Raw genomic sequence first — 23,960 nt, 5'->3', positions numbered from 1 at the left:
AAAAAAACTTTTTATTAGCCAAACATTGAAAATATTTTTAAGAATTAAATTTTAAATTTTGTTTTCTTCTACAAAATAATTTGAAATGCAAATAGCAAAATACTTTAATTTTTAAGATCAAATTTTTCTTACTTGGAAAATGTTTGAAAGATCTCTGAGATTGAAAACATAATGAAACTTGATAGCAGTTGGCAGAAACACTTGAGTAATGCGAGTATGTAAACTAAGCGCGGCATCCACCAACTGCGTTGAATTTTTAACAATTGCCGCGCTGAATTTGTTGATTTTAAGATGCTGTGAAAAGATGCTGTTGTAGATTGTCTTAAGAGCTTCTTTTCCAGGAAAACTGAGCGCAAATACACAGAAATGTCTCTGTATAAAACAAAATTTAATGTTAGATTTTGTTGGCTTAAAAAAAATAACTTAACAATTATTTTTATTTTTTTTTATTTTAAAATAACTTAACAATTATTTTTATTTTTTTTTATTTTAAAATAACTTAACAATTATTTTTTTTAAATATGAATTCAAGTGAAAAATGTTTTAAGTGAAAAAAATTAAAGTGAAATTTTAAATTTGATCATAGGCATTTTTTACCAATCAATCCATTACTATTTTCAAACCCTTTAAATTATTTACATACCTGTAATCTTGAACTAATGGTAAAAGAACCAGATGTGGGGTTCATGCACACTACATATTGAACATTGTGGATCTCTTTTAATGACAACTTTTGTCTGTCATACCTATGATTAAACAATATTTGTTGGTTTATTAGAATTTCAAGTCACCAATGTCAGTGGTGTTAAATATTGTAAGCACAACTACAGCATACCATGATACCATAAACTTTATTAATTTTTTATTTTAGTAATGTATCTTCTATGTAACATACATATAGCCCCTTGATTTTAATACAAAATAGTTTTTAAAAATGCATTAACTAAATATTCACATGCTTTTTTTTGTGTTTATCTTTATTCTCGATGTGGGAAAGTCGAAAACGCGACTTAAACATAAAGTAACATCACTTACTCCTACCCAGTCTCGAGTTGCCTGTGGCAGTTTGGGATATTATAGATTATAATTGCCCAATTATTATGCTGCTGATTAAGTGCTGGCTCAGCAGAAGTTCATACCGTTTATAGCGCCTTACTAAAGGGCGCTACAGCATGAGATCAGTGGGGATTTAACCCACAACGTCATCTGTGGTGTAGCAAGTGTTCTTACCACTACACCACGCTGCCTTTTGACATAATAAGACACCTCTTACCAATGCTTGTAATCCATATGTTGTCTGATTAACGTGTGAGGTTGTACTGTACCATACTTGTCTACTTCTGGCATGTTAATGTCATCAATAAAGTAAACAAGTTTCTTTGTTCCTGGTGGTCCATAATTTCGTCCAGCTTTCTTTTCCAATGGTTTCTCCAACACAGCTGTAAAAATGTAGAAAAAAATTCAATGTACTATTTATAACGATATGGTCAAGCCGAAAACATGTGCAACCTTATTGCCGATACAACTAGTTGATAGCCTGCCTTAAGGTGGGTATTTAGGTTGTCACTTTTAACTATTATTTACCTGCACACCACAAAGGGCAGTTATTTAAATTTGTGGGCATATAAATTTGACATACATCTATATATATATTGCCCGCTAAGCTCCATTTTTATCCAAAATTGAGAGAAATTGGTTATTTAACTTATACATTCTATAAATATTAAAAAGTTTTTTTTAGAAAGGCATCAAATACTGATTGTTGCAAATTTTTATAAAAAAAGCTCAAGAACTTGTTAAAAATCATACTTTGCAACATCTGTGATGTTGTGTAGTAATTGAATGGTACGTTTGCCACAACAAAATCTTCCTCATCCAAGTTTGAAAGCTTGTTGTTAACCAACACCGATTTGCCAGTTCCTGCATTTCCAACCAACATCACTGGTCTTAATTGAGCCATCAACAAGTCCATGAAAAATTTGACGCAAATTGTTTCAGAGTTATGCACCAAGACAGCCTGTCAATAAAATTTGTTTCATAAAGTTATTTAAGCACTAAATAGTAAAAAAACACTACTGATATTCAACGATCCTTATTATTATATGTTTTTTTTTTTAAAGTAAAAATTTAAAATATCGTTTTGTTAAAGAGCTTAGCATATTTTAAAGGCACCAATTTACAAAAAGCACATGTTTTTTGTTTTATATTACCTATGCCATACAAAATGTTAAATAAAGTCTATTCAAGATGCTTTGTTTTAAACAACCTACTTGTAATGGTAACTCAGAATCAAGTTCAAACTTAGGCACCAGCTCACTCCAAGGCAGAAACTTCTTTGTTGATTGGTCGATGTAATATTCAAACACTGTACCATGACTTGGAAATTTGATTGTTTTAAACTCAGTTGTCCACCATTTGCTAAATTCCACACGATGATCAACCAACTAAAAACATTAAATATAGTTTTAATTGAAAAAAAATATTCAAATTTAAAAAAGTCTTGATCAGATTATTATAATTGATGTTTAGTTAAATAAGTTATTGTTTTTAGGAGACATAACAAATTATAAAATACTGAATGTAAAACAGTTAATAAATACTACATGTCAGTGCTTTTTATTATTATTTAACAATACTTTTAAGAAATCGTAGCTTCTATTGACATGTATAAAGACTTTAAAAATGTTGGGTTTGGTAAGACTTTAAAAAGTGTTGGGTTTGGTGACCATGTCATAACATACTTAAAATCTTTATGTAAACATTAATACTTTTGGCATGTTTTAAATCATTAAATTGATTTTGTCATTTTTTCCCGTCGCATTGTTGTAATATTAATTGTATATCGTATTTATTATTTACTTTTATCAATGTGCGAAAAACCAAAATAAAAAAAAATAAATAAATGTTGTTTACAAATATACCAATTTTAGACATTTGATAAATTTAACTTAAACAAACTCACCTGATCTTGAAACATTGAGCCACCAAAAGCCCAAATACATGCAAATACAAAGTAGAGCTCGTAAAGATCTTTTGGACAATCGGGGGGAGTGTTATCTGGAGTAAGAAGAACTTCTAGGAGGTAGCACAACATCTGAATCATGCTCTGTTCAGGGATTGGGATAATGGTTTTAAATCTGAAAAAATGAAAACATCAAGTAATAAAAATAAACAGAAAATTAACCAGTTGCTAAAGTTTAATAAACAACAATAAAAAACAAAGATTAACCTTGACTTAAGTGCTTCCAATATCGGTGGAACATATTTGTCGAATAGAATAGTCAGATTTGCTCTTTCTGATTGAACTTCTCTTTGATCAATCCAACTTGAAACTGGAGGATTCCAACCAAGATCAGCCGGGTTTACAAACAAAATTCCAGCTCTGTTTGTAATAAAAATTACAAAATGAACAAATTTTTACCTGATAAAATCTTAAACATTTTTTTACAGAGTGCACTTTTTTTTATCGTCACTTTGGAAAAGTATTATATATATATATATATATATATATATATATATAGAATAGTAAATTCTTTTGGCATAGTGCAAAAATTTGCTCTTTGTCTTATTTTAGGTTTGTATTAGAAACAAGCACCATAAAAAAGTTTTCTAAAACAAAACCAATTGGAACTTTTAATATGATTTGTTTACCGTGACACAGTAGCAGGGGTTGCTGCTTTCAAGTGGCTGATTTCGAACAACATTCTCATGGAAGGTGTTAAAGGAATTCTTTCATTACTTGCAAGTGTCAAAACCTGCAAAATCATAAAAATATTAATAATAACATTTTCTTTTAGGTTTATAAATCATATGTTGTAATCTAACATAATCCTGAGGTAGATATAATTGCTTGGTATGTCACCCTTTTTTTGTATATATCTTTATCCCTGATGTGGGAAAGTCGAATGCGCGACTTAAACATAGGGTAACATCAGTTACTCCAACCCAGTCTCGAGTAGCCTGTGGCAGTTTGGGATATTATAGAGACTACAATTGCCCGGTAATTAGGCTGCTGATTAAGTGCTGGCTCAGCAGGTGTTTGTACCATTTGCCATTCCTTACTCAAGGGCGCTACAGCATGAGAGCAGTGGGGATTGAACCCCCGACCTCACCACCCTTATTCGCTCCTTCAAAAATTACACTAGGTTTAGGTTTTTATTTTGAACCTACTTTGTTGTCATCCATAACAGTGTTAAGTGATTCAATCCACATTGGATCAATGTCACCATCAAGTACGATCCACTTTGGTCCATCATGTTGAACATTGGAGAGATCTCTCATGATTGTGGAGAACAATCCATCTTTCCACTCTCTTGTGGACGGGTTGATTACACCTGAGTTATGTATAAGTGAATAATACCTTACTGTAAGAAATGTTAATCTTTAGGCAATAACTTAAAATTTAAACTTAAGATGTGCGTGGTGTAGTGGTAAGAACCGGCAGGGTGGTGTAGTGGTAAGAACCGGCAGGGTGGTGTAGTGGTAAGAACACTTGCTACACCACAAATGAGGTTGTGGGTTTAATCCCCACTGATCTCATGCTGTAGCGCTCTTGAGTAAGGCGCTATAAACGGTACAAACTCCTGCTGGACCAGCACTTAATTAGCAGCGTAATTATCAGGCAATTATAACCTATAATTTCCCAAACTCGAGATTGGGTCGGAGTAACTAATGTTACTCTATGTTTAAGTCGCGCATTCGACTTTTCCACATCGAGGATAAAGATATATACAAAAAAATGTATGGTCAATTTTCTTTATAAGTATTGTTTAGGTACCAAAAAACTATTTCTAAGATGCCTAGTTACTTAACATAAAGTTTTTGTGATATTAATTTTTAAGGGCTCGTTTATCCAATAGTTTGTATATAAGAATCGTTTGCAAGTTACAGTATCCAGCTTACCATAAAGTTCATTGTTTGTCACAGCTTTTGGATTGATATCGACCCACATTGGCTTTTTCTTCATGATTTGATAAGTTTTGTTCAATGACTTAAGAATCTGTTAAAGAATATACTACTTCAAAATTCCAATAGCATTACTTTACCTTTACTTATCAAAATTACAATACCATAACTTTAACAATCTTATATAATTATCAACTATTAATATAATATATTTCTTTGCTAGTTTTATACGTAATTTTTAGTCAAGTATTGTGTTAAAAAAGCTTTACCTGAGATTTGCCAGTTCCAGCTCCACCAATAACAAACACTGAGTGACGTACGCCAAGTAACTCTTCTAATTGTACAATCTTCAGTAAAAAGTTGTCTTCTGGTTGTAGTTTTAATTGCAAAATGGAATCCTATAACATCAAGTGATGTGTAAATATAAGAACCAAGTTATGAGAATGAAAAAACTTATAAGTTTTCTGTCTTCAAGTAAAAGATATGCAAAACTTATATAACTTTTTTGTGTATATCTTTATCCTCAATGTTGAAAGGTTGAATGCACGACCTAAACCTAGAGTAACATCAGTTATCCCAACCCAGTCTTGAGTTGCCTGTGGCAGTTTGGGATGTTATAGAATATAATTGCTAGATAATTAAGCTGTTGATTATGTGCTGGCTCAGCAGGAGTTTGTACTGTTTGTAACGCCTTACTTAAAACGCTACAGCATAAGATCACTGGGGATCGAACCCAGGACTTTTATTGACTTATATTTTCTTAAATGTTACCTTAATAATTTTCTCAAATTCTGGGTCTCTCTTTCTTGGTACATCTAATGCTGGGAACAGATCACCAATAAGACCCATAAAAACTGGAAGATCGTCTGTTACAATTTTGGGAATATTGAAATCACGAAGAGCTCTCATTAACACCTGTCATAAATTAAATTAAATTATAAATGTAATTTAAACAACAAAAAGTTAAATAAATTTAGCAATGACTTTTTTGAATATATATTAAAGTTAAATGTGTGATATAGAACAGTTTTTTAACTAGTTACTTTTTTTAATATTACATAATTTGCAGCACACATAATGGTTATTTGTTAAATGTCATATTTTTACAAACCTGATCCTCAGCACGGCCAGGGTCAGCTCTCTTCAGAGCACCAGCAACAACAAGTACAGACTTAATTGCCCTTAAACCCCAATCATAATGGTCTTGTTTAGACAACAATTCTCTACACAACGTGTAAAGGGTGATAAACTTTCTTGCCAGCAAACGATTGTCAATAAAACCTTCAGCCACCAACATGATCTCACAAATCATAGCAAAATCTGGCACAACCATGGCGCATGGCCTAAAAAATATTAATTTAATTACAACACTAAATATTTTGCCTTTAAACAATAATTGTTACCAAGTTTGCTACGATTATAATTTGTATTTAAAATAAGCACTTTGCCTGTAAGCTATTTTTTTATAAATCTTTATCCTCTATGTGGAAAAATAGACTTTATGACCTAAACATAGGTAAACATCTGTTATTCTGAACCGGTTTCAAGTTGCCTTTGGCAGTTTGGGATATTATGGATTATAATTGCTAGATATATAAGCTGCTGATTAAGTATTAGTTTAGCAGGAGTTCACTACACTACACTACTGGTTAAATAAATTCACTTTTACAATAAATGACAGATAAGCAGAATGTATTACCTGAACAAAGCTTTTAAGTTCTCAGGTAGTTCAGTTCTACCAGCATAACCTGGGTTCATTGTAATAAACAAACCGACCGATGGAACCAATCTAATGTTTTCACCCAAAAAGTCGAATTTTTCTTTCTTTTGTTTGATTGCATCTTGGATTGTTTTTACCTAAAAAAATAAATTAATTAAATTAAAAAATGCCTAGGTTGTTTACCAAAGATCTACATATATATAAACCTAAGTCCAGTTATTCCTGTTTTTCACATAATTAACACATTTTTTTGTATATATTTTTATCCTCGATGTGGAAAGGTCGAATGCGCGGCCTAAACATAGGGTAACAACAGTTACCCCAACCCAGTCTCAGGTTGCCTTAGGCAGTTTGGGATATTATAGATTATAATTGCCTGATAATTGAGCTACTGATTAGGTGCTGGCTCAGCAGGAGTTCATACCGTTTCAAGTGCCCTACTCAGGGGCACTTCAGCATTAGATCACTGGTAATAGAACCGAAAATCTCATGTAGACCGCTACACCACGCTAGCGGTATTTAAAAATGCTATTAAAATTATGTGTTTAATTTAAAAAAAAGCAATACCATACACCAATGTTATTAATTTTTGATATTTTAATTATGTTCTTACCTGTACAGCAACCACTGATAAGACCTCAACAGCAATTCTGTTAAACTCATCAAAACAACCCCAAGCTCCAGTTTGGGCCAATCCCTAAAACAATTAGTTCTAGATTACATCCGGTCAAAAACACAACAAATTTATAGTGCATTTTATATTTTGTTTGTTTTAATTTTAAAGGTAATATTATAATCCCTACTGTTCTCATTCTGTGATGCCCTTAAATAAGGTTAAGGTTATGAAGTAAACCTTTTCACTTCGAGAATAAATATATATATATATATATATATATATATAATAAAAATATTATATAATTTTAGAAATTTTGTTTGGTATAACCATTTATTTGACATAGCGACCAATATTTTTCCTTAAAAAACTGTGTTCACATGCAGTAGGATACAAATTTGGTTTAAGATCCTGTTAAAATACCTTGTAGATGTTTCCAATGGATTTGTAGTCCATCTGTTCTGAACAATTAAACACATACACCATAACACCCAAAGCACGACCCAAATCCTTGGTTGTTTCTGTCTTTCCTGTACCTGCAGGTCCAGCAGGAGCTCCACTCATGGTCAAGTGAAGAGATTGTGTTAATGTAATGTAACATCTAAAATAAATTACCAAATGAAAACAAAATATTAAATAGAAATTGCAAAAAAGATTTTGAACTAAATAAAAAAATCTGAAATACTAGTATGTTTTTTTAACATTTATTCAACCTCGGTGTGGGAAGTCGACTTCATGACCTAAACATAGAGTAACATCAGTTACCCTGACAGTCTTGAGTTGCCTTTGGTAGTTTGGGATTTTTTAACTATAATTGCCCACTAATTAGAAGCTGTTGTTAACTGTTGGTTCAGCTGTTAACTGTTGGCTCAGAAATTTATACCCATTTATAGCACCTAACTTAAGGGCACTACAGCATAAGAGCAAGGGGGATTGAACCAAGAATCTTATAAGGTAAACCCAAGTGTTTTGACCACTACACCAAGCCGCCAGTATTTAAATACAAACACTTAGTAATACTTTTTAATTAGTTATTTCAACTTCAATTAAAATATTTCTAGTTTTTAACTATTAAAAAAAACATTTACCTGTCAGTCAATGGTGTAATAACCAGCCTTGGAGTACAACCAAGATACTCATAAGAATAAATAAACTGAGCATCACAGATGTTGCCAAACACATCCATCACTTTATCATCCCATCTTAACCTAAGTTGTGACAGCCACAAAAAAGCTTGAGCATTGTCAATCTGAAGAAAAAATTTAAAAAGTTGAAAGTAATATTATCTATCTTTTATTTTTTATACATAAAGACTAGTAAAATTGCACACAAATCTCAATACACATAGATTAAAGTTAAAAGTTAAATTTAGGAAATTGTCATCATTTTTATATCTTAAAATTTTTTCTGTAAAAAAAATCATGCAAAAAATAGTAAAAAAGGATACTTTTTTATAAGAAATACTTTTAAATTTGCACTCAAATTTTTACCTTTTGTTCAATTAGTTTTCCCACCACATCTTTAGCATGGACATCAATGGTACAGATGGTCATGATATTTTGACGGTCATTTCTGGTCAAATCACCAATCAAAAGACCAATCAATGTATTAAGTTGGGTAATCTAATAAATCAAACAAAAAAATTAATAAAATATTATATTTTTTGAAGCAAGGTCTTAATTAAAAATATCTTTTTATGGTAGTAATAGTTGTATTTTTAAAATTATTTTTTAAATATTTATCCTTGATGTGGAAAGGTCAACTTTACGACCTTTCAAAGAGTTACATTAGTTACCCAGACCAAGTCTCGAGTTGCCTTTGGCAGTTTGGGTTATTATAGAATATAACTGCCCAAAATTTAAGCTGCTGATTAAGTGTTGGCTTGGCATGCTATCTTCATTATAGTGCCTTACTCAGAGGTGCTACAGCATAAAAACAGTGGGGATCAAACCCAGAACCTCATGTAGTGAACCCAGGGTTCTGGCCACCACACCACACCACCGGTTTAAATTGCTTTCATTTTGTTTAAATTGAGACCACATACCTGTTTCTTGTAGTAATCCTTCATAGCATTCTCATAACCTTCTTCTAATCTCGCAAACGAAATATTGACTTCAGTTGTCCACCAAATTTGTGTACCAAGTAAAGCAACCTAAAATCCAACAAACACTTTTAAAGTTTAATTTTCATAAAAAATCCAAGAAATAAAAAAAAACATATTTTTAAATTAGTTTTGTAACCGGTCTCTCTTTTTTCGGTGATATTAATACATTTTACAGTAGTAATTATCATAAGTTTTAACTTCGATTTTTTACCAAGAGTTTTTATTTTGCTTAAATAAATCACCTGAGCTGGATAGTCGAATATCCATTGCTCTCTTGGTTTCTCCTCGTAAGTGACAACACCTTCTGTCATCTCTTGTCTCACAGTGGATCTCTGAATGTCCATTAATCTGTTTAACCAATGCTCCACAGCTCCTGTGCATTCGCATGGAGTGTCAAATGTAACATACCTATGAAAAGCAATAGGGGATTGATTTAACATTGTCATGTTTTAAAGTGCCCTTGAGTAAGGCGCTATAAACAGTATAAACCTCTGCTAAGCCACTTAATCAGTAGCTCAATTATCTGGCCATTATAATCTATAATATCACAAAATGCCAAAGGCAACTCAAGACTAAGTTGAGGTAACTGATGTTACTCTATGTTTAGGGCATGAATTTGACCTTTCCACATCGAGGATAAATAAAAGTGAAAAAAAAATTTACATTTTAAAATGTAATAAAAAAATTTTATAAGAAAAATGTCATAGTAATATAGCAAGTGCTGTGAAATTTAATTCTCTACATGATAATATACAAAAAACATCTGATTACATAAGCAATAAACAAGAGTTTTGTTTGTTTTAGAGAAATATGTAATAACTTACTCAGCTTCTTTGCTGTACATTCCCAAAGCAGTCTTAGTGGGATTGCCATCCCCATCTTCTTGGAACTTAAGTTTAGCCATGTTGTCAAACAATTTGGCCAAATGGCGAGCCACTGCAACTGGATTGGTACCTGGTAAAAAATGGATAAATTGATATCAGGATTTTTTTATAATTATTTATCCTCAATGTGGAAAAGTCGACTTCACAACATAAGGTAACCATCAGTTACCCCAACCCAGTCTTAAGTTGTCATTTGCAAGTTGTGATACATTGTATAGGTTATAACTGCCTGATTAGGTTTTATTAGTGTAAAAAAATACTGTTTAAACCTTGACAAAGATTATAGTTTTGATTTTTTTGTTAAATTGTGTGAAAAAGTGTTTGCAAATGCTTATACTTTTGTTTATTGTAATGATAAACAAACAAAATGGGTTAACATTTATTTAACTGGCCACCTCAGTAACACTTAATACATTTACTGAGTTGACATTGACCAAGTTTTTTTTTTGTAAATTACCATTTGAAAGAATATCCAACAAATCAGCTGAGGAGACGAAATAAAATCTGGGGAATGCCAATCTTTTTGTGTCAAGATATTCTGCCAGTGCTTTCTCACACAAAGCCAATCTCTTCTGTAAATCTTCCAGTCTGTCGTACAAACCAGCCTTGTTTGTTGCAGCCACAACATTTGGTGTTTTTTCTATTCCAGCAACAAGTTCCTAAACACATTTATGAATATAGAAATTTAACTTTACAAAATTCTGAAGCTAGTTTTTTCAATTTTTAACTAGATATCTACAATTACCGGCAGCTAGGTGAAAAGGTCAAAAACTTGATATTACTACATGAGGTACTGAGTTTAATCCCCCCAAAAAATGTTGCCTTTGGGACTTAATTGATACCCAAAAAAGTCTTTAAATTAAATTTAAATTTCACAATTAAGGTTCTATTTAAAATGTCGAGTGTTTTTAAACTTATATTTTCAACGTGCCTGAAATATTAAAGTATATATATTATTTATTATTAGGTTTATAAATTAAATTTTAAAAGTACCCTACTCTTATGCTGTAGCGTCCTTAAGTAAGGTACTATAAATAGTATGTACTTTTGCTTAGCCAATACTTAAACTACACCTTAATTATCAGGCAATTATAATTTATAATATCCCAAACTACCAAAAGCAACTCGAGACTGAGTTGGGGTCACTGATGTTACTCTATGTTTAGGTCGTGAAGTCAACCTTCCCACATCAAGGATAAAAAAAATATAGGCAATATTAACTACTTGATTTTGATAAATAACCTTCGGGATTGTATAAAACTTGGCCAAATTTTGTTTTAAACCTGTTTCCTTGTAACTTACTTTAAAATCGATATCAATGCCTTCAAATCTCTTTGAATCTTCTGGCAACTGGGATCTGATGTCTTCAGAACCAATAAAAATGGCTTCAAGGTAAGACCAAGTTCTTTGCACCTCAAACCAAATTGTAATCACTGAGTCAGCAGTGGAAAGGCTCTTTTGCCAACCAGAAACTTGATCCAAAAAGTGAGCAATGTATTTTGATGTCATCAGATTTTGTAGTTGGACCTAAAAAAATTAGTTGTCAAAAGATTTATAGTCAAATTCTAAATAACTCATGTAAAATTACTATAATTTTAATTAAATAAAGATAGACATTTTTCAATTGAGGTATTGACTTTAAACTTAGGTAATCACATACCCATTTATATATTTTATACATGATATTTTTTGTCTATTGTTAAATAGCTTGTGATCATTTTACCTGGTTTTCTTCAAGTGTTTCAATGAGTTCCTCATCAGATTGCAATAATGGAAGTTTTGTCCTTGTGTGAGGCTCATATTTAAACTCCATTGCTCCCCAGATAATGTCCAGTTCTTTTAAGATCTACATAAACATTATTTTTAATTACTTGTTTTTTTTTGTATATATCTTTATCCTTAATGTCGAAAGGTTCGATGCACAAACTAAACATAGAGTGACAACTGTTACCCCGTCCCAGTCTTTATATAGATTATAATTGCCCGGTTATAATTCTGCTGAATAAGTGCTGGCTCAGCAAGAGTTCATATTGTTTATAGAACCTTACTCAAGGGTGCTACAGCATGAAAGGAGTGGAGACTGAACCCACGATCTCATGCGGTGTAGCAAGTGTTCTTACCACTACACTATGTGCCGGTAGTTAAATTGTTAAAAGTTTGTTCACCTTTTCCATTCCCATTTCCTTGACAGCTTTGTCGACAATTCCTCGAACTTCATCTTCAAAGTTGTGAAGGTTCAACATAAGTAAGTCAGCTAATGTTGTCTCTTCATCCATCACGAATTTCACCTTAAATGTAAGTTAAAGCATTAAGATTATTTACAAGAACAAATTACTTTTGTGTAATATTAACTTAGTTTCACCTATAAGGATAACCTATCATTCAACAAATGGTAATACTTTTTTCTGTGTATAAATTTAGGTGTTTATATCTTTTATAGCACCTTACTCAAGGATGTTACCACAAGACAGCAGTGGGGATCAAACCCGGGACCTCATGTAGTAAAGCCCAGTGTTCGGACCACTACACAATGCTGCCAGTTTCAAAACTATTAAATCTAGTTGATGTTATGGCATGTTTAGTATGTAATAAGTTGTGATACCTGAGTGGCTTGCATAAGCTGTTGCCAATGTCTTTCCCTGATGGCTGGATTTTGCAACTCACTTACAGCACGAAGTGATGTCAACATGTTCTTTACCAATGAGTCAAGACCTCCAAATGAATCCCAAGCCCTCATCTGTAAAAAATAAAAGTTTTAAATAAAAATAAAATCTTAAACCAGTATTATTGAAAACTCAATACCCCCCCAAAAAAAAGCAAAGAAAATATTTGAAAAAAATTTTTAAGTAACACAAATTTTTTGCCAAAATTTGCTACAGAAACAGTTTATTTAAAAGTTGCTGTTTGATATTTTTGTTACCTCTTTATCAAGGGATCTGATATCTTTAGCAAACTTCTTGCAGTCCAGTTCCATCTGCTCAACGTTGATGCTTGCCCATTTTGTTTTCTTCCAATCTTCGAAGCTTGTTTTAACAAGGGTGATCATGTCCCATAAGGATTTAAGCAAAATAACCTAAAACAAAGTTAATTAGAAACTTATAGTGTGCACTTTTAACATTATTTTACCACTATTTTTTTTTATATATCTTTATCCTCGATGTGGGAAAGTCGAATACACGACTTAAATAGAATAACATCAGTTACTCCGACCCAGTCTCGAGTTGCCTGTGGCAGTTTGGGATTTCAAAGATTATAATTGCCAGATAATTATGTTGCTGATTAAGTGCTGGCTCAGCAGGAGTTCATACCGTTTATAGCGCCTTACTCAAGGGCGCTTTAGCATGAGAGCAGTGGGGATGAACCCACGACCTCATGTGTGGTGTAGCAAGTGTTCTTGTCACTACACTTTGCTGCCGGTTCACTACACCACGCTGCACTATATTTAAGCAACTAAATATTTAAAATTTTAAAAACAATTAAGTATGTTCTAAGTGAATTTTAGTTTTGAATTTTTTCAGAATTTTAGTAAGTGTTAAAAACCCCAAATTTAACATTTGAAATTAGAAATGTTAAAATAATTCGTACTTCTTTTCTGCATTGTTTCATCTGCTTGAAATCTGGTGCATTGATCTCGAAAATCGCTGCGGCCTCATACAATTTTTTCATTTCATTCTCCATTCCAGTTATCTCACCATGACATCTGTCCAAAGAACCATAAGGTCGATCTGCTGTATATCTGAATGGTGCGTCTCTGCGGAAACGCTCTCTGAAAGAATGTTGTTGTACCTGAAAAATGTTATGTCAAGTTATAAGCCTCCTGTAAAAGTTTTATTAGTTAGAAAAAACAATTTGTTGGTAAATTTAAAAAAAAAAAAAAAACGAATATTAATTCTTTCTTTGATTTTATTATTCAAATTGTCTCAAATTCTTTTTTGAGTATTTACACATGATTAAAATGCTTACATCAAACGAGCTGCATTTTCTTCTCAACAAAGCAACTTCATTTGATTGGAGAGGAGCAACAGCTTGTTTTACACTTGCTGCTGTCTTCTTTGTGTTATTCCACTTCTCTGGCAACTCCTATATCAATGATTAAGGTAACTTTGTTTACAAAAAAAGTAAAAATTTATGAAGTTAAAATATTGTAAAGAAATTTTTGGGTCATAAAGGTGTTTTTTTTATTGGGTATACTTGGCTTTATAATCCCTTATGCTTGTAGTATAAATAAAAACAATCAAATACAAGAATAGATATAGACCTCAAGTTGCTTGTGGATGCTTTCTGGCATCTCCTGGTCGTAAGTTTTAAGTAATTCGATTGTTTGTTTAAGCGGCTCGAACATTTCATCTGTGGTGTTCTGTCTGGATTTTACATCCTATGAAAAATATAATTTTATATATTTAAAATCTTGTTTTTAAAAGTTTAGTTTTAAAATTTTATATGTATACTTTTTTAATAAAAATGAATTAAATAATAAATATGATATATCACCTTTTAAAAAGATTCACAATTACAATTTTATTCTCATGAAGAAATAATTAATATTTACCCTGAGATTGGCTATAATAGCCACTAAACCTTCATAATCCATCTTTGACTCGTCCATATCAGCTGTCATTCCCTTATCCACAGTTTTAATAAAACTTTCAAGATCTGCCAAACTAAGATAAATACAAAATGCTTAGCTATAACTTGACTTCCATTGATTGCTAAAGTAGCATAGTCAAAATACATGTGTTTGTTATTAATCCACATTATATAGGATATTTTACATGCTTTGTGTTAGTTAAACCTAGCAGAGTGGTGTAGAACGGTAGTGTTGTGTAGTGGTCCGAACACTTGGCTTTACTACATGAGGTCCTGGGTTCGACCCCCAATACCAAACCAATACCAAAGTGCCCTTAAGTAAGGTCCTATGAATGGTACAAACTTCTGCTGACCTATTAATTAATCAGCAGCTTAATCATCAAACAATTAGAATCCATAATATCTTAAACTGCCAAAGGTAAAATGAGACTGAGTTAGGGTAACTGATGTTACTCTATGTTCAGATCATGAAGTTAACCTTCCTAAATCAAGGATAAATAAATATAAAAACAAACGCTAACCTATTTGTGACATGGTCAATCAGATGCTGTTTAAACATAAAACTCCATCTTTTAATGATGTTAAGTAAGGCTTGTTTAAAAGGTTTTGCATCAACACGAAACCAAGAATCAAACACAGCAACAGGATTGATTTCCTCAACCTCACAATAGATTTTCTCATACGTATCAACCTAAAAATTAAAAATATTAGTCCAAAAACTGTCATAAATTGCTAAATAATTTGAACTTCATACAATATATAAATGCTATCATATTAACAAATGTATATATGTAATGTTTGGAAAATTCTATTATGTCTAATTTATTTTATTACTTTTGGTGGTTGTAAACAAAAGAGTCGTTTAAATTGTTGTAAACTGTATTTTAAACATTTCCAGCAATTCAGAAACTTGAAATAAATGACTAATTTAAATTTAATATTTATTGGAAGCAAGATTCAGCTTCATCCTATACCTGTTCTTTGAACATGTCCAAAGTTGGTGGATTTTCAGGTACGCCCTCCTCAGCATGGGCTTCAATCTCCTCTGTTGTAAGTACATGACCATAAGTAAGGAATTGTTTCATGAACTCATTTCGATCATCAACCCACAAGTAAGCATAGTTGTCAAAACTAAATACAATAAATATGACTTTGAGTAAACTGACTTTGAGTAAAAAGAATATTTAAACGTTTTTAATGCTACCAAAAAGAATAACTTGAAATATATATTTTTTTTTGTATATAAATTTATCCTCAATGTGGGAAAGTCGAATGCGTGACTTAAACATAGAGTAAAATCAGTTACTCCGACCCAGTCTCGAGTAGCCTGTGGCAGTTTGGGACATTATAGATTATAATTTCCCGGTAATTATTTTGCTGATTAAGTGCTGGCTCGTCAGAAGTTCGTACCGTTTATAGCGTCTTACTCAAGGGCGCTACAGCATGAGAGCAGTGGGGATTGAACTCACGACCTCATATAATATTTTTTATTTGTATTAAGAAGCTCAAATTTTATGATTGCAGTTTAATGAAATGTTAAAATGTTTTTATTTTCGCTCAAACCTGTTTCTGTATTCACAAGCTTTATCCATGACAGTTTGAACTCTTTCTAGGAGTTCATTTTTCATGTCAGAAAGGTCAGCCATGTCTTCCATATCAGCCTATTGTATAATACAAAATATTGTTTTAAGACTATATACTTAAAAGTCGCGTAAGACCCAAAAAATAAGCTCAAAAATAAATACTATGGGATTTAAGCCTAAATAATTTTCCTTTAAAGTATATTTTGGGTACTGTAATTTTAAACATATTTTATAGATCAAATTTAAAAAAAACTTTTAAAAATTGTATGTCATTTAAATTTTACTTGATAATGTTCAGCGTTGCCTTCCTTTGCCAATCTTGGAATTAAGGAAGTGAGTGTGTACAAGTCATTCAACAAACTCTCAATTAACTCATAAAATCCATCACCAACTCCATAATCTAATGATGGTCTAAAACAAAAAGTTATTCTATTAAACCAAGTATGTTTGATGTAACCATTGGTACATTAATTAATAAGAAATCAGACATTAAGCTGGGCGTGGTGTAGTGGTAAGAACACTTGCTACATCACCATTAGGTCTTAAGTAAGGCGCTATAAAAGGTATAAACTCCTGCTGAGCCAGCACTTAATCAGCAGCATAATTACCAGGCAATTATAGTCTCTATAATATCACAAACTGTCACAGGCAACTCGAGACTGGGTCAGAGTAACTGATACTCTATGTTTAGGTTGCGTATTCGATCTTCCCACATTGAGGATAAAGATATAAACAAAAAAAAAACTGTGGCACAAACAAACATCTTTCATGGCAAACATATAAAACCAGTTTTTTCCCAAACAAATATTTAGATTACTTTCTAATATGTAAAATGAATAATTAAGCAGCAATTGTTTAAAATTTATTGCGTATTTTAACTTCTTTTATTTGAATTGATATAGACAACTATATCTTCATAAAAAACTTACTTAAAAACCATATCTGGTGCATTGAGTTCGAGTTGAGCTTGAAATAAAGGAGGCATTCCCAACTTGTGGTCAGTTTGTTGAAGGAAGAACTTTAGTGAACACTCGATTGCATTAAAGCAACCGTCTACTACCATTTCATCAACATAAGTGACGTAAGCTGCCCAAGTGTCAGTGTCACCAGAAGCCTTAAACAACTTCATATTTTCCTAAAAGATAAATGAAAAAAAATTAAGGGTGGTAAACCGATAATATAACACTTTTATTTATTTTTTCTATATATATATATATATCTTTATCCTTGATGTGGGAAGGTCGACTTTACAACCTAAACATAAAGTAATCAGTTACTCTACCCAGTCTCGAGTTGCCTTTGGCAGTTTAGGATATTATAGAATATAATGGCCCAATGATTATGCTGTTGATTAAGTACTGGCTCAGCAGAAGTTTATACCATTTATAGCTCCTTACTTAAGGGTGCTACAGCATAATATCAGTGAGGACTAAAATACAGAAAAAGTTGCTTTGATCTCATACCTCATAACTGCTTTATTTAGTTATTGAATATTGTTCTTTAAAGTGTATTTACCTGTAAAAGGTTGTGCACTTGGTCAGCACTTTCTTTAATAAGAGCGTGTCTTTTTGCACATCTGTCCTCCCTGTCGTCCAAACTTAAAAGTCCATCCTGAATATAAATTAAAGTAAAATTGAATGGGGGTGTATTTATACTTTAAAAAATAACTTGTAAAAATTAGTAGGGGTTTAATCAATATAAATTCACATAGAACTCTTAAAATCTTGTAGTATTCTTTGCAATTAAATAATAAAAACAAAGAGTTTAATATTTAGTTATTATTTTAACAAACCTTTTTGTTTTCTTTGCGCTCAAACAGTGGCATAACCCAGCCTACCATAATCTTGTTAACTTTGTCAATGTTGTCCTTGGCTTGTTGAACTCTTTGTTCAATATCTCGAACTTGGTCTCTTGTCTCTTCAATGTACTCCCATACCCCTAAAACACAAGACATTAATACAATAATTTAGTAGTAACAAATAAAAAGCATAGTAATATATGATGCAGGACAAAAGATCAGGGGTTTGATTACAGATGTAGTGAATTTTTTCGCATTCTTTTAAAAGCATAGATTTAATTACAAAAAGTATAATAATATCAACACAAAAACTGCCTTTGTACAATAATAAAATTATCAATAAAAACTGATAAGAATAAATCACAGCTAAAGTTTTGAATTATAAAGTTGCGTAACATTTTAAAACTCATGGTATATATAGAGAGATATCATATTTTTAATAAGTATCTAAATATAAAACACCACATGTTAAAAAACAAGGTTTCATGTTTCATGTAAGAAGTGTTGATGTAACAACAACTTAATGATATGACCAAGCAAAAAGTATTTTTAAAGTCAGGTGTACGTTACACTATTTCCTTTTATGGTTTTGTAGTTTATGTAGATGGTTTAAGTTTTCAAATTTGCAAAAACTAAGAGAATTTGTTGCTGCAATTAGGCATATTGGTATAGTTATGGGAGATTACAGAATTGTTAAATTGAATGAATATAAACTTTTTTAAAGTTTTTTTTCTATTATTTTCTAGTAAAACACTTGTCTTACCATCACTCTTCCAACTGAGTTCTTTTTCAGCCTTCATGATCTGCTCATCCATTTTCATTAATTGGCCTTCAATAAGTGGGTACTCAACATCCAAAATTGTGTTTCGCACCTAAACATAATGTAATCAAGAATTCTCTGTTTTAGCTACTTTCTTCAAAAAATGTTAATTTGACAGTTTAAAAATTTGTAATTTTTCTTTATCTTGTGCAGTCGGCAGCGTGGTGTAGTGGTCAGAAGACTTGGCATTACTACATAAAGTCCTGGGTTCGATCCCCACTGCTCTTATGCTGTAGTGCCCTTCAGTAAGACGCTATAAATGGTATAAATTCCTGCTAAGCCAACCCTTAATCAGCAGCTTGGTTGAGCAATTATAACTTATAATATCCCAAACTACCAAGGGCAATTTTAGACTTGGTAAGGGTAACAAATGTTACTCTATGTTTAGGTCAAGAAGTCGACCCTTCCACATCAAGTATAAATAAATATATATAAAAATTAACAACTGTAAATAGTTACCTTGTTGTACCATTGTTGTGCAAGATCAAGGTTTGCAACATATTGTCTGTAAGACTCCTTTGCTGCAAATATACGTGCTGCTTCTTCTGGAATGTTCTCTGTTTCATTTGCATCCAAATACTTCACTTCACGCAGAACAGACACAAGCTTTAAAAAAGTTTAATATAGCAACCATTATACACAGCTATTAAAATGTAAGTTTTAATTCTGCGTTATTTTAAAAGAGATTTCATAAGATAAATCTGCACATGTCAATATTATCACCGAAAAAAAATTACTAATTACTATCCAATTGAATAATGACATATCATAGACAGCAAGTAAATATAGTACAACAATATTGGCTACCACAATAACATTAAACAAACCTGAGGATCAAAGTTAATCGTAATAAGTTTAGTTTCTTCATTCCGTGTGATAAGAGGTTGAGAGAGATTATATTTTGATTTCTCATCAACTTGTTCTATCCATTTTGCATACACATTTGCTTCGAATCTAGATACAAAACATTTTTTTATTAAAAACCTAGTTTTATATTTGACTTTACAATATTAGTTTGTTTCTTAATTTGCCAATTGGATTTCAAATCAACAAAAAAAATTATTTTATTTTTATGCATTTGTTGTTATGTTGTTTAACAATTCTAGAGATTTATATTTACTCTTTAAGAAGTTGCATCATTTGCTCATATTTCATTTCCATTCGTTTGCCATCTTCTGATTCCATACAACTGGTAAAATAAATATGAGTAGTAACACCATTTTTTATGTATATATATCTATCTTTATCCTCAATGCAGGAAAGTCAATTTTACAACCTAAACATAGAGTAACATCAGTTACCCGGACCTGGTCTCGAGTTGCCTTTGTAAGTTTGGAATATTATAAATTATAATTTTCAAATAATTAAGCTGCTAATTAAGTGTCAGCTTAGCTGGATGTGCTAGGTTACTTGCAAATAGAGTAAATTGTATAAATATGCAAAATTTATCCCATTAAAATGTGCCTAATTTTTTTAATTTCTTTGTATGTTAATGATATTTAAATTTCTAATTTTAACTTACGGATGTTGAATATGTCTGAAGTTGGAATAAGGACCCTCAATTCTTTCCTTAAGCTCTTTTGCCCATCTTATTGCACCGGCAACCATAGGCATGTTCTTGTTAACAGGAAAATGTCCTATATATAATAAGTTACAATAAAAAATAATTTTTATATAATTGATTAACCAAAATTGAATTTCCATTTATATTTGACTTAAATTATAAGGAATATTTAACTATAGCTTTTATATTAGGATATATGGATTGGTATGCTGTAATCTATTTAGAAAAAACTTTTTAAGTGAAATTAAAATTAGATTATTGACCTTCATTTAGTTTTCCTGCTTCTATTTGGTGATCGAAAATGATTTTAGCATTGTCTAAATCTCTATGGAACATGGCTAGAAGGATTGTGTATTTATTCCACATATCTTGGCGAATAAGTGGCCTAAAAAACATGTATTTAATGCATACAAACACAATTTCTTTATTTTCAGGCACAACCTTAAGCCTTAGTATATTTTAATACATACAATCACTAGCATGGTGCAGTGATGAGAACACTTGTTTTACAACATAAAGTACTGGGCTCAATCCCCACTGCTCTTATGCTGTAGCGCCCTTAAGTTTTGGGCTATAAACAGTATGAACTTCTTCCAGACCAAATAATTAATCAGCAACTTAATTATCAGGCAAATATAATCTATAATATCCCAAACTGCCAAAGGCAACTAGAGACTGGATTGGGGTAACAGATATTACATTACGTTTAGGTCGTTAAATGTTTTGAAATAGACTTGTTTTTAAATAGATTTGTACAAAAAAAAATACCTTTCCAAAAGACTCCCAAATATGGCTATGAGTTTAAATGCAGACTCAGTTGAGGGACAATCATCAAAAGCTTGTGCAACTATGGCTCCTAATCTTCTGTCAATATCAATAATTCTACTACTAAAGTAGTCAACATCTTTGATAAATTCCTAAATAAAGCAAATAAGTAAAAATTTTTAAGAATATTTTATAATGAAGTGTGTTAGATCAAATTTTTCCTTTTGACTTATATATTTCAAAGACTTTTTAAAAATTTAAGATTTAAAATTAAAATTTTATTTTTGTATATATATTTATCCTTATTGTGGGAAGGTCGAATGCATAGAATAACATCAGTTACTTTTTTTTTCGAGTTGCCTTTAAGCAGTATGGGATAAGTGCTGGCTCAGCAGAAGTTCATACCGTTTATAGCGCATTACTCAAGGGCACTCAGCATGAGAGCAGTGGGGATTGAACCCACAACATCATAAGGTATCGCAAGTGATCTTACCATGCTGCCGATATTTGTTATCAAGATGTAATAAAAGGTTTGGTTATACCTTGCTTGATGGCTCCAATGGATCATATTTAAGTTCCCCAAACACTTTAAAAAGTGAATTAAATTCGTTGAACAAGGCCTCAACTTGGCCACTTAATGAGGTTCCTTTCACACCACCAAACTCTATTTTCTCCAGCTTTAACATATCTCTTGCATCGACAAAAAGAGTCTTCAAAAGAAAAACATATAACAAAATTAGTATTAAAAACAATATTTTTTTTCAAAAAGGGGCTTTCAAAAATATTTTATCAACTTTGGTTAGTTTATAATACCAAGTTTTTTAAAATAAAACAAATAAAATAAAATCAATTGAAATTATTCACTTTTATGGTATCAATTCGTACAAGGTAACAAACATATTTGCATTATAATTTCAGGGACTTGGTTACTTTATATTGCTTTGTCAGGCATTTTATTTAAATAATGACATTTAAAACAATTCACAATTTTTTTTTTTGTAAACAGGTAAAGCCACCTTGTGAACTAATTTTTACCATAATGTCATCCAATCTCTCCATGAAAACATCCAACCTGGCGAAAATAAGATTGTTGTCGAAGTCCCACAAAATAACTTCACGGTTTAAACCCTCAAAGTAGGTCTCCAGTTTGTCCTTGTGGTCTTGGTAGGATGTCCTAAATATAATAACAAAACTTTATAGATCTATAAAAAAACGATATGTTATGTCTAGTTTACATTTACCAAAGCATTGTATTTTTACCAAATTGTTGCCAAAAACAATTTAATTAACAAGTTATAAACCACTCATTAAGTATTTTAACAAAACATTTTTTTTTTGTATTTTTATATCTTTATCCTCAATGTGGAAAGGTTAAATGCGCGACCTAAACATAGAGTAACATCAGTTACTCAGACCCAGCCTCGAGTTGCCTGTGGCAGTTTGGAATATTATAAGAACCAAAATTGCCCGGTAATTATGCTGCTGATTAAGTGCTGGCTCAGCAGGAGTTCATACTGTTTATAGTGTCTTACTCAAGGGCGCTACAGCATGAGAGCAGTGGAGATTGAACCAACAACCTCATGGTGGTGTAGCAAGCGTTCTTACCACTACACCAAGCTGCCGGTATTTTTTTTATTAAAGCATCGTGGAATTACTAATTAGTAAAATGACTTAGACTTATTTGAATATTTTTAGGGTCATTTGGAGATTATTGTATTGAAATACCTTAACAATAATAATTAAAAATTGAAAAAATAAAAGTCAATTACTTGAAAAGTTTTAGAACTTTCATTGCTTCATTCACTTTTGTGATCACTTCATCTACCTCAGATTTAAACAAATCTTCAGGGTTCAAAAAAGCACGACACTAAAAATATATTTAATTTATTTCATTTTTATCAATTAACAGAATTAAATATCCATTTATTTAAAAATATATCAATTTAAAAATAAAAAATTATTTAGATTTGTTGATTTTTTGTATTATTATTTATTATTAAAGTCATCAATGTATTTATTTACTTTTTGCATGAAGATTTAGCATAACGAAAACAATCTAACTCATAAACAGCTTTCACAAAAATAAATTAAACTATGTTAATCCATTTTTTTAATATTTTTTTGCTTCCAGTTAACCTACCTGGTTGATAAACAGGTTACAGACTTCCTGCATAAGAACAATTAATCTAGCGGGGGTGCTGTAGTACTTGCTATGTGCCCAGATCTTACACACAGTTTGGAACAGAGGTTTCACATACATTCCATATTCATTGAACTCTTTTTCTTCAAGGTCCTCAATTATCCACTTAATTGCTTTTAGATGTAAGTTGATGTTTTTGGCCTCAGATAAACCTGTTTTATTTTGACAAAAAAAGCACTATTTAAATTGAAATTTTAAGTATTTCTTTTATTTATCCCTAATCTTTTTTATAATTATTTATACCCTACATAGTAAGATCGACTTAATGGCCTAAACACAGAAACATTTGTTGCCCTTACGCAGTCTCGAGTTGGCTTTGGCAGATTGGAATTATAATTGCCCCCAAATTATAAGTAAAGAAATTAAATAAGTTGCAGATTAAGTGTTGGTTCAGCAGGAGTTTATACCCTACCTAAA

At 31.4% G+C, this 23,960-nt stretch overlaps 1 protein-coding gene across 2 annotated transcripts in view; it reads right to left on the bottom strand.

Moving 5' to 3' along the window:
* Window positions 1–23,960, bottom strand: part of LOC145741593 (dynein beta chain, ciliary-like) — a 45,910-nt gene that overhangs the window by 18,749 nt on the left and 3,201 nt on the right. The window contains exons 6-54 of one of the 2 annotated variants that reach the window (XM_082559198.1): window positions 23,484–23,695; window positions 23,113–23,210; window positions 22,379–22,517; window positions 21,886–22,053; window positions 21,347–21,495; window positions 20,842–20,963; window positions 20,537–20,651; window positions 20,135–20,203; window positions 19,842–19,968; window positions 19,474–19,620; window positions 18,958–19,066; window positions 18,189–18,334; window positions 17,912–18,007; window positions 17,326–17,531; window positions 16,681–16,807; window positions 16,377–16,474; window positions 15,788–15,944; window positions 15,335–15,504; window positions 14,776–14,887; window positions 14,485–14,601; window positions 14,190–14,306; window positions 13,812–14,012; window positions 13,147–13,299; window positions 12,829–12,963; window positions 12,392–12,514; window positions 11,950–12,072; window positions 11,529–11,753; window positions 10,684–10,885; window positions 10,167–10,296; window positions 9,585–9,750; window positions 9,283–9,390; window positions 8,729–8,860; window positions 8,327–8,487; window positions 7,662–7,839; window positions 7,239–7,322; window positions 6,605–6,762; window positions 6,017–6,248; window positions 5,677–5,820; window positions 5,175–5,303; window positions 4,903–4,999; window positions 4,171–4,334; window positions 3,652–3,755; window positions 3,230–3,382; window positions 2,963–3,137; window positions 2,271–2,444; window positions 1,810–2,017; window positions 1,274–1,439; window positions 644–746; window positions 133–372 (exon numbers count right to left, since the gene is read on the bottom strand). In XM_082559198.1, the coding sequence (XP_082415324.1) occupies window positions 133–372; window positions 644–746; window positions 1,274–1,439; window positions 1,810–2,017; window positions 2,271–2,444; window positions 2,963–3,137; window positions 3,230–3,382; window positions 3,652–3,755; window positions 4,171–4,334; window positions 4,903–4,999; window positions 5,175–5,303; window positions 5,677–5,820; window positions 6,017–6,248; window positions 6,605–6,762; window positions 7,239–7,322; window positions 7,662–7,839; window positions 8,327–8,487; window positions 8,729–8,860; window positions 9,283–9,390; window positions 9,585–9,750; window positions 10,167–10,296; window positions 10,684–10,885; window positions 11,529–11,753; window positions 11,950–12,072; window positions 12,392–12,514; window positions 12,829–12,963; window positions 13,147–13,299; window positions 13,812–14,012; window positions 14,190–14,306; window positions 14,485–14,601; window positions 14,776–14,887; window positions 15,335–15,504; window positions 15,788–15,944; window positions 16,377–16,474; window positions 16,681–16,807; window positions 17,326–17,531; window positions 17,912–18,007; window positions 18,189–18,334; window positions 18,958–19,066; window positions 19,474–19,620; window positions 19,842–19,968; window positions 20,135–20,203; window positions 20,537–20,651; window positions 20,842–20,963; window positions 21,347–21,495; window positions 21,886–22,053; window positions 22,379–22,517; window positions 23,113–23,210; window positions 23,484–23,695 (7,169 nt within the window). Of the gene's footprint in view, window positions 1–132; window positions 373–643; window positions 747–1,273; window positions 1,440–1,809; window positions 2,018–2,270; window positions 2,445–2,962; window positions 3,138–3,229; window positions 3,383–3,651; window positions 3,756–4,170; window positions 4,335–4,902; window positions 5,000–5,174; window positions 5,304–5,676; window positions 5,821–6,016; window positions 6,249–6,604; window positions 6,763–7,238; window positions 7,323–7,661; window positions 7,840–8,326; window positions 8,488–8,728; window positions 8,861–9,282; window positions 9,391–9,584; window positions 9,751–10,166; window positions 10,297–10,683; window positions 10,886–11,528; window positions 11,754–11,949; window positions 12,073–12,391; window positions 12,515–12,828; window positions 12,964–13,146; window positions 13,300–13,811; window positions 14,013–14,189; window positions 14,307–14,484; window positions 14,602–14,775; window positions 14,888–15,334; window positions 15,505–15,787; window positions 15,945–16,376; window positions 16,475–16,680; window positions 16,808–17,325; window positions 17,532–17,911; window positions 18,008–18,188; window positions 18,335–18,957; window positions 19,067–19,473; window positions 19,621–19,841; window positions 19,969–20,134; window positions 20,204–20,536; window positions 20,652–20,841; window positions 20,964–21,346; window positions 21,496–21,885; window positions 22,054–22,378; window positions 22,518–23,112; window positions 23,211–23,483; window positions 23,696–23,960 lie in introns of those variants that run through there. The other variant, XM_082559199.1, reaches the window with a different exon arrangement.

Source organism: Corella eumyota, chromosome 2 (assembly GCF_963082875.1).
Source record: "Corella eumyota chromosome 2, kaCorEumy4.1, whole genome shotgun sequence".
Classification (NCBI taxonomy): Eukaryota; Metazoa; Chordata; class Ascidiacea; order Phlebobranchia; family Corellidae; genus Corella; species Corella eumyota.
Note: the sequence above shows the minus strand (reverse complement) of the source record. Positions and strands in the feature narration are given on the sequence as shown.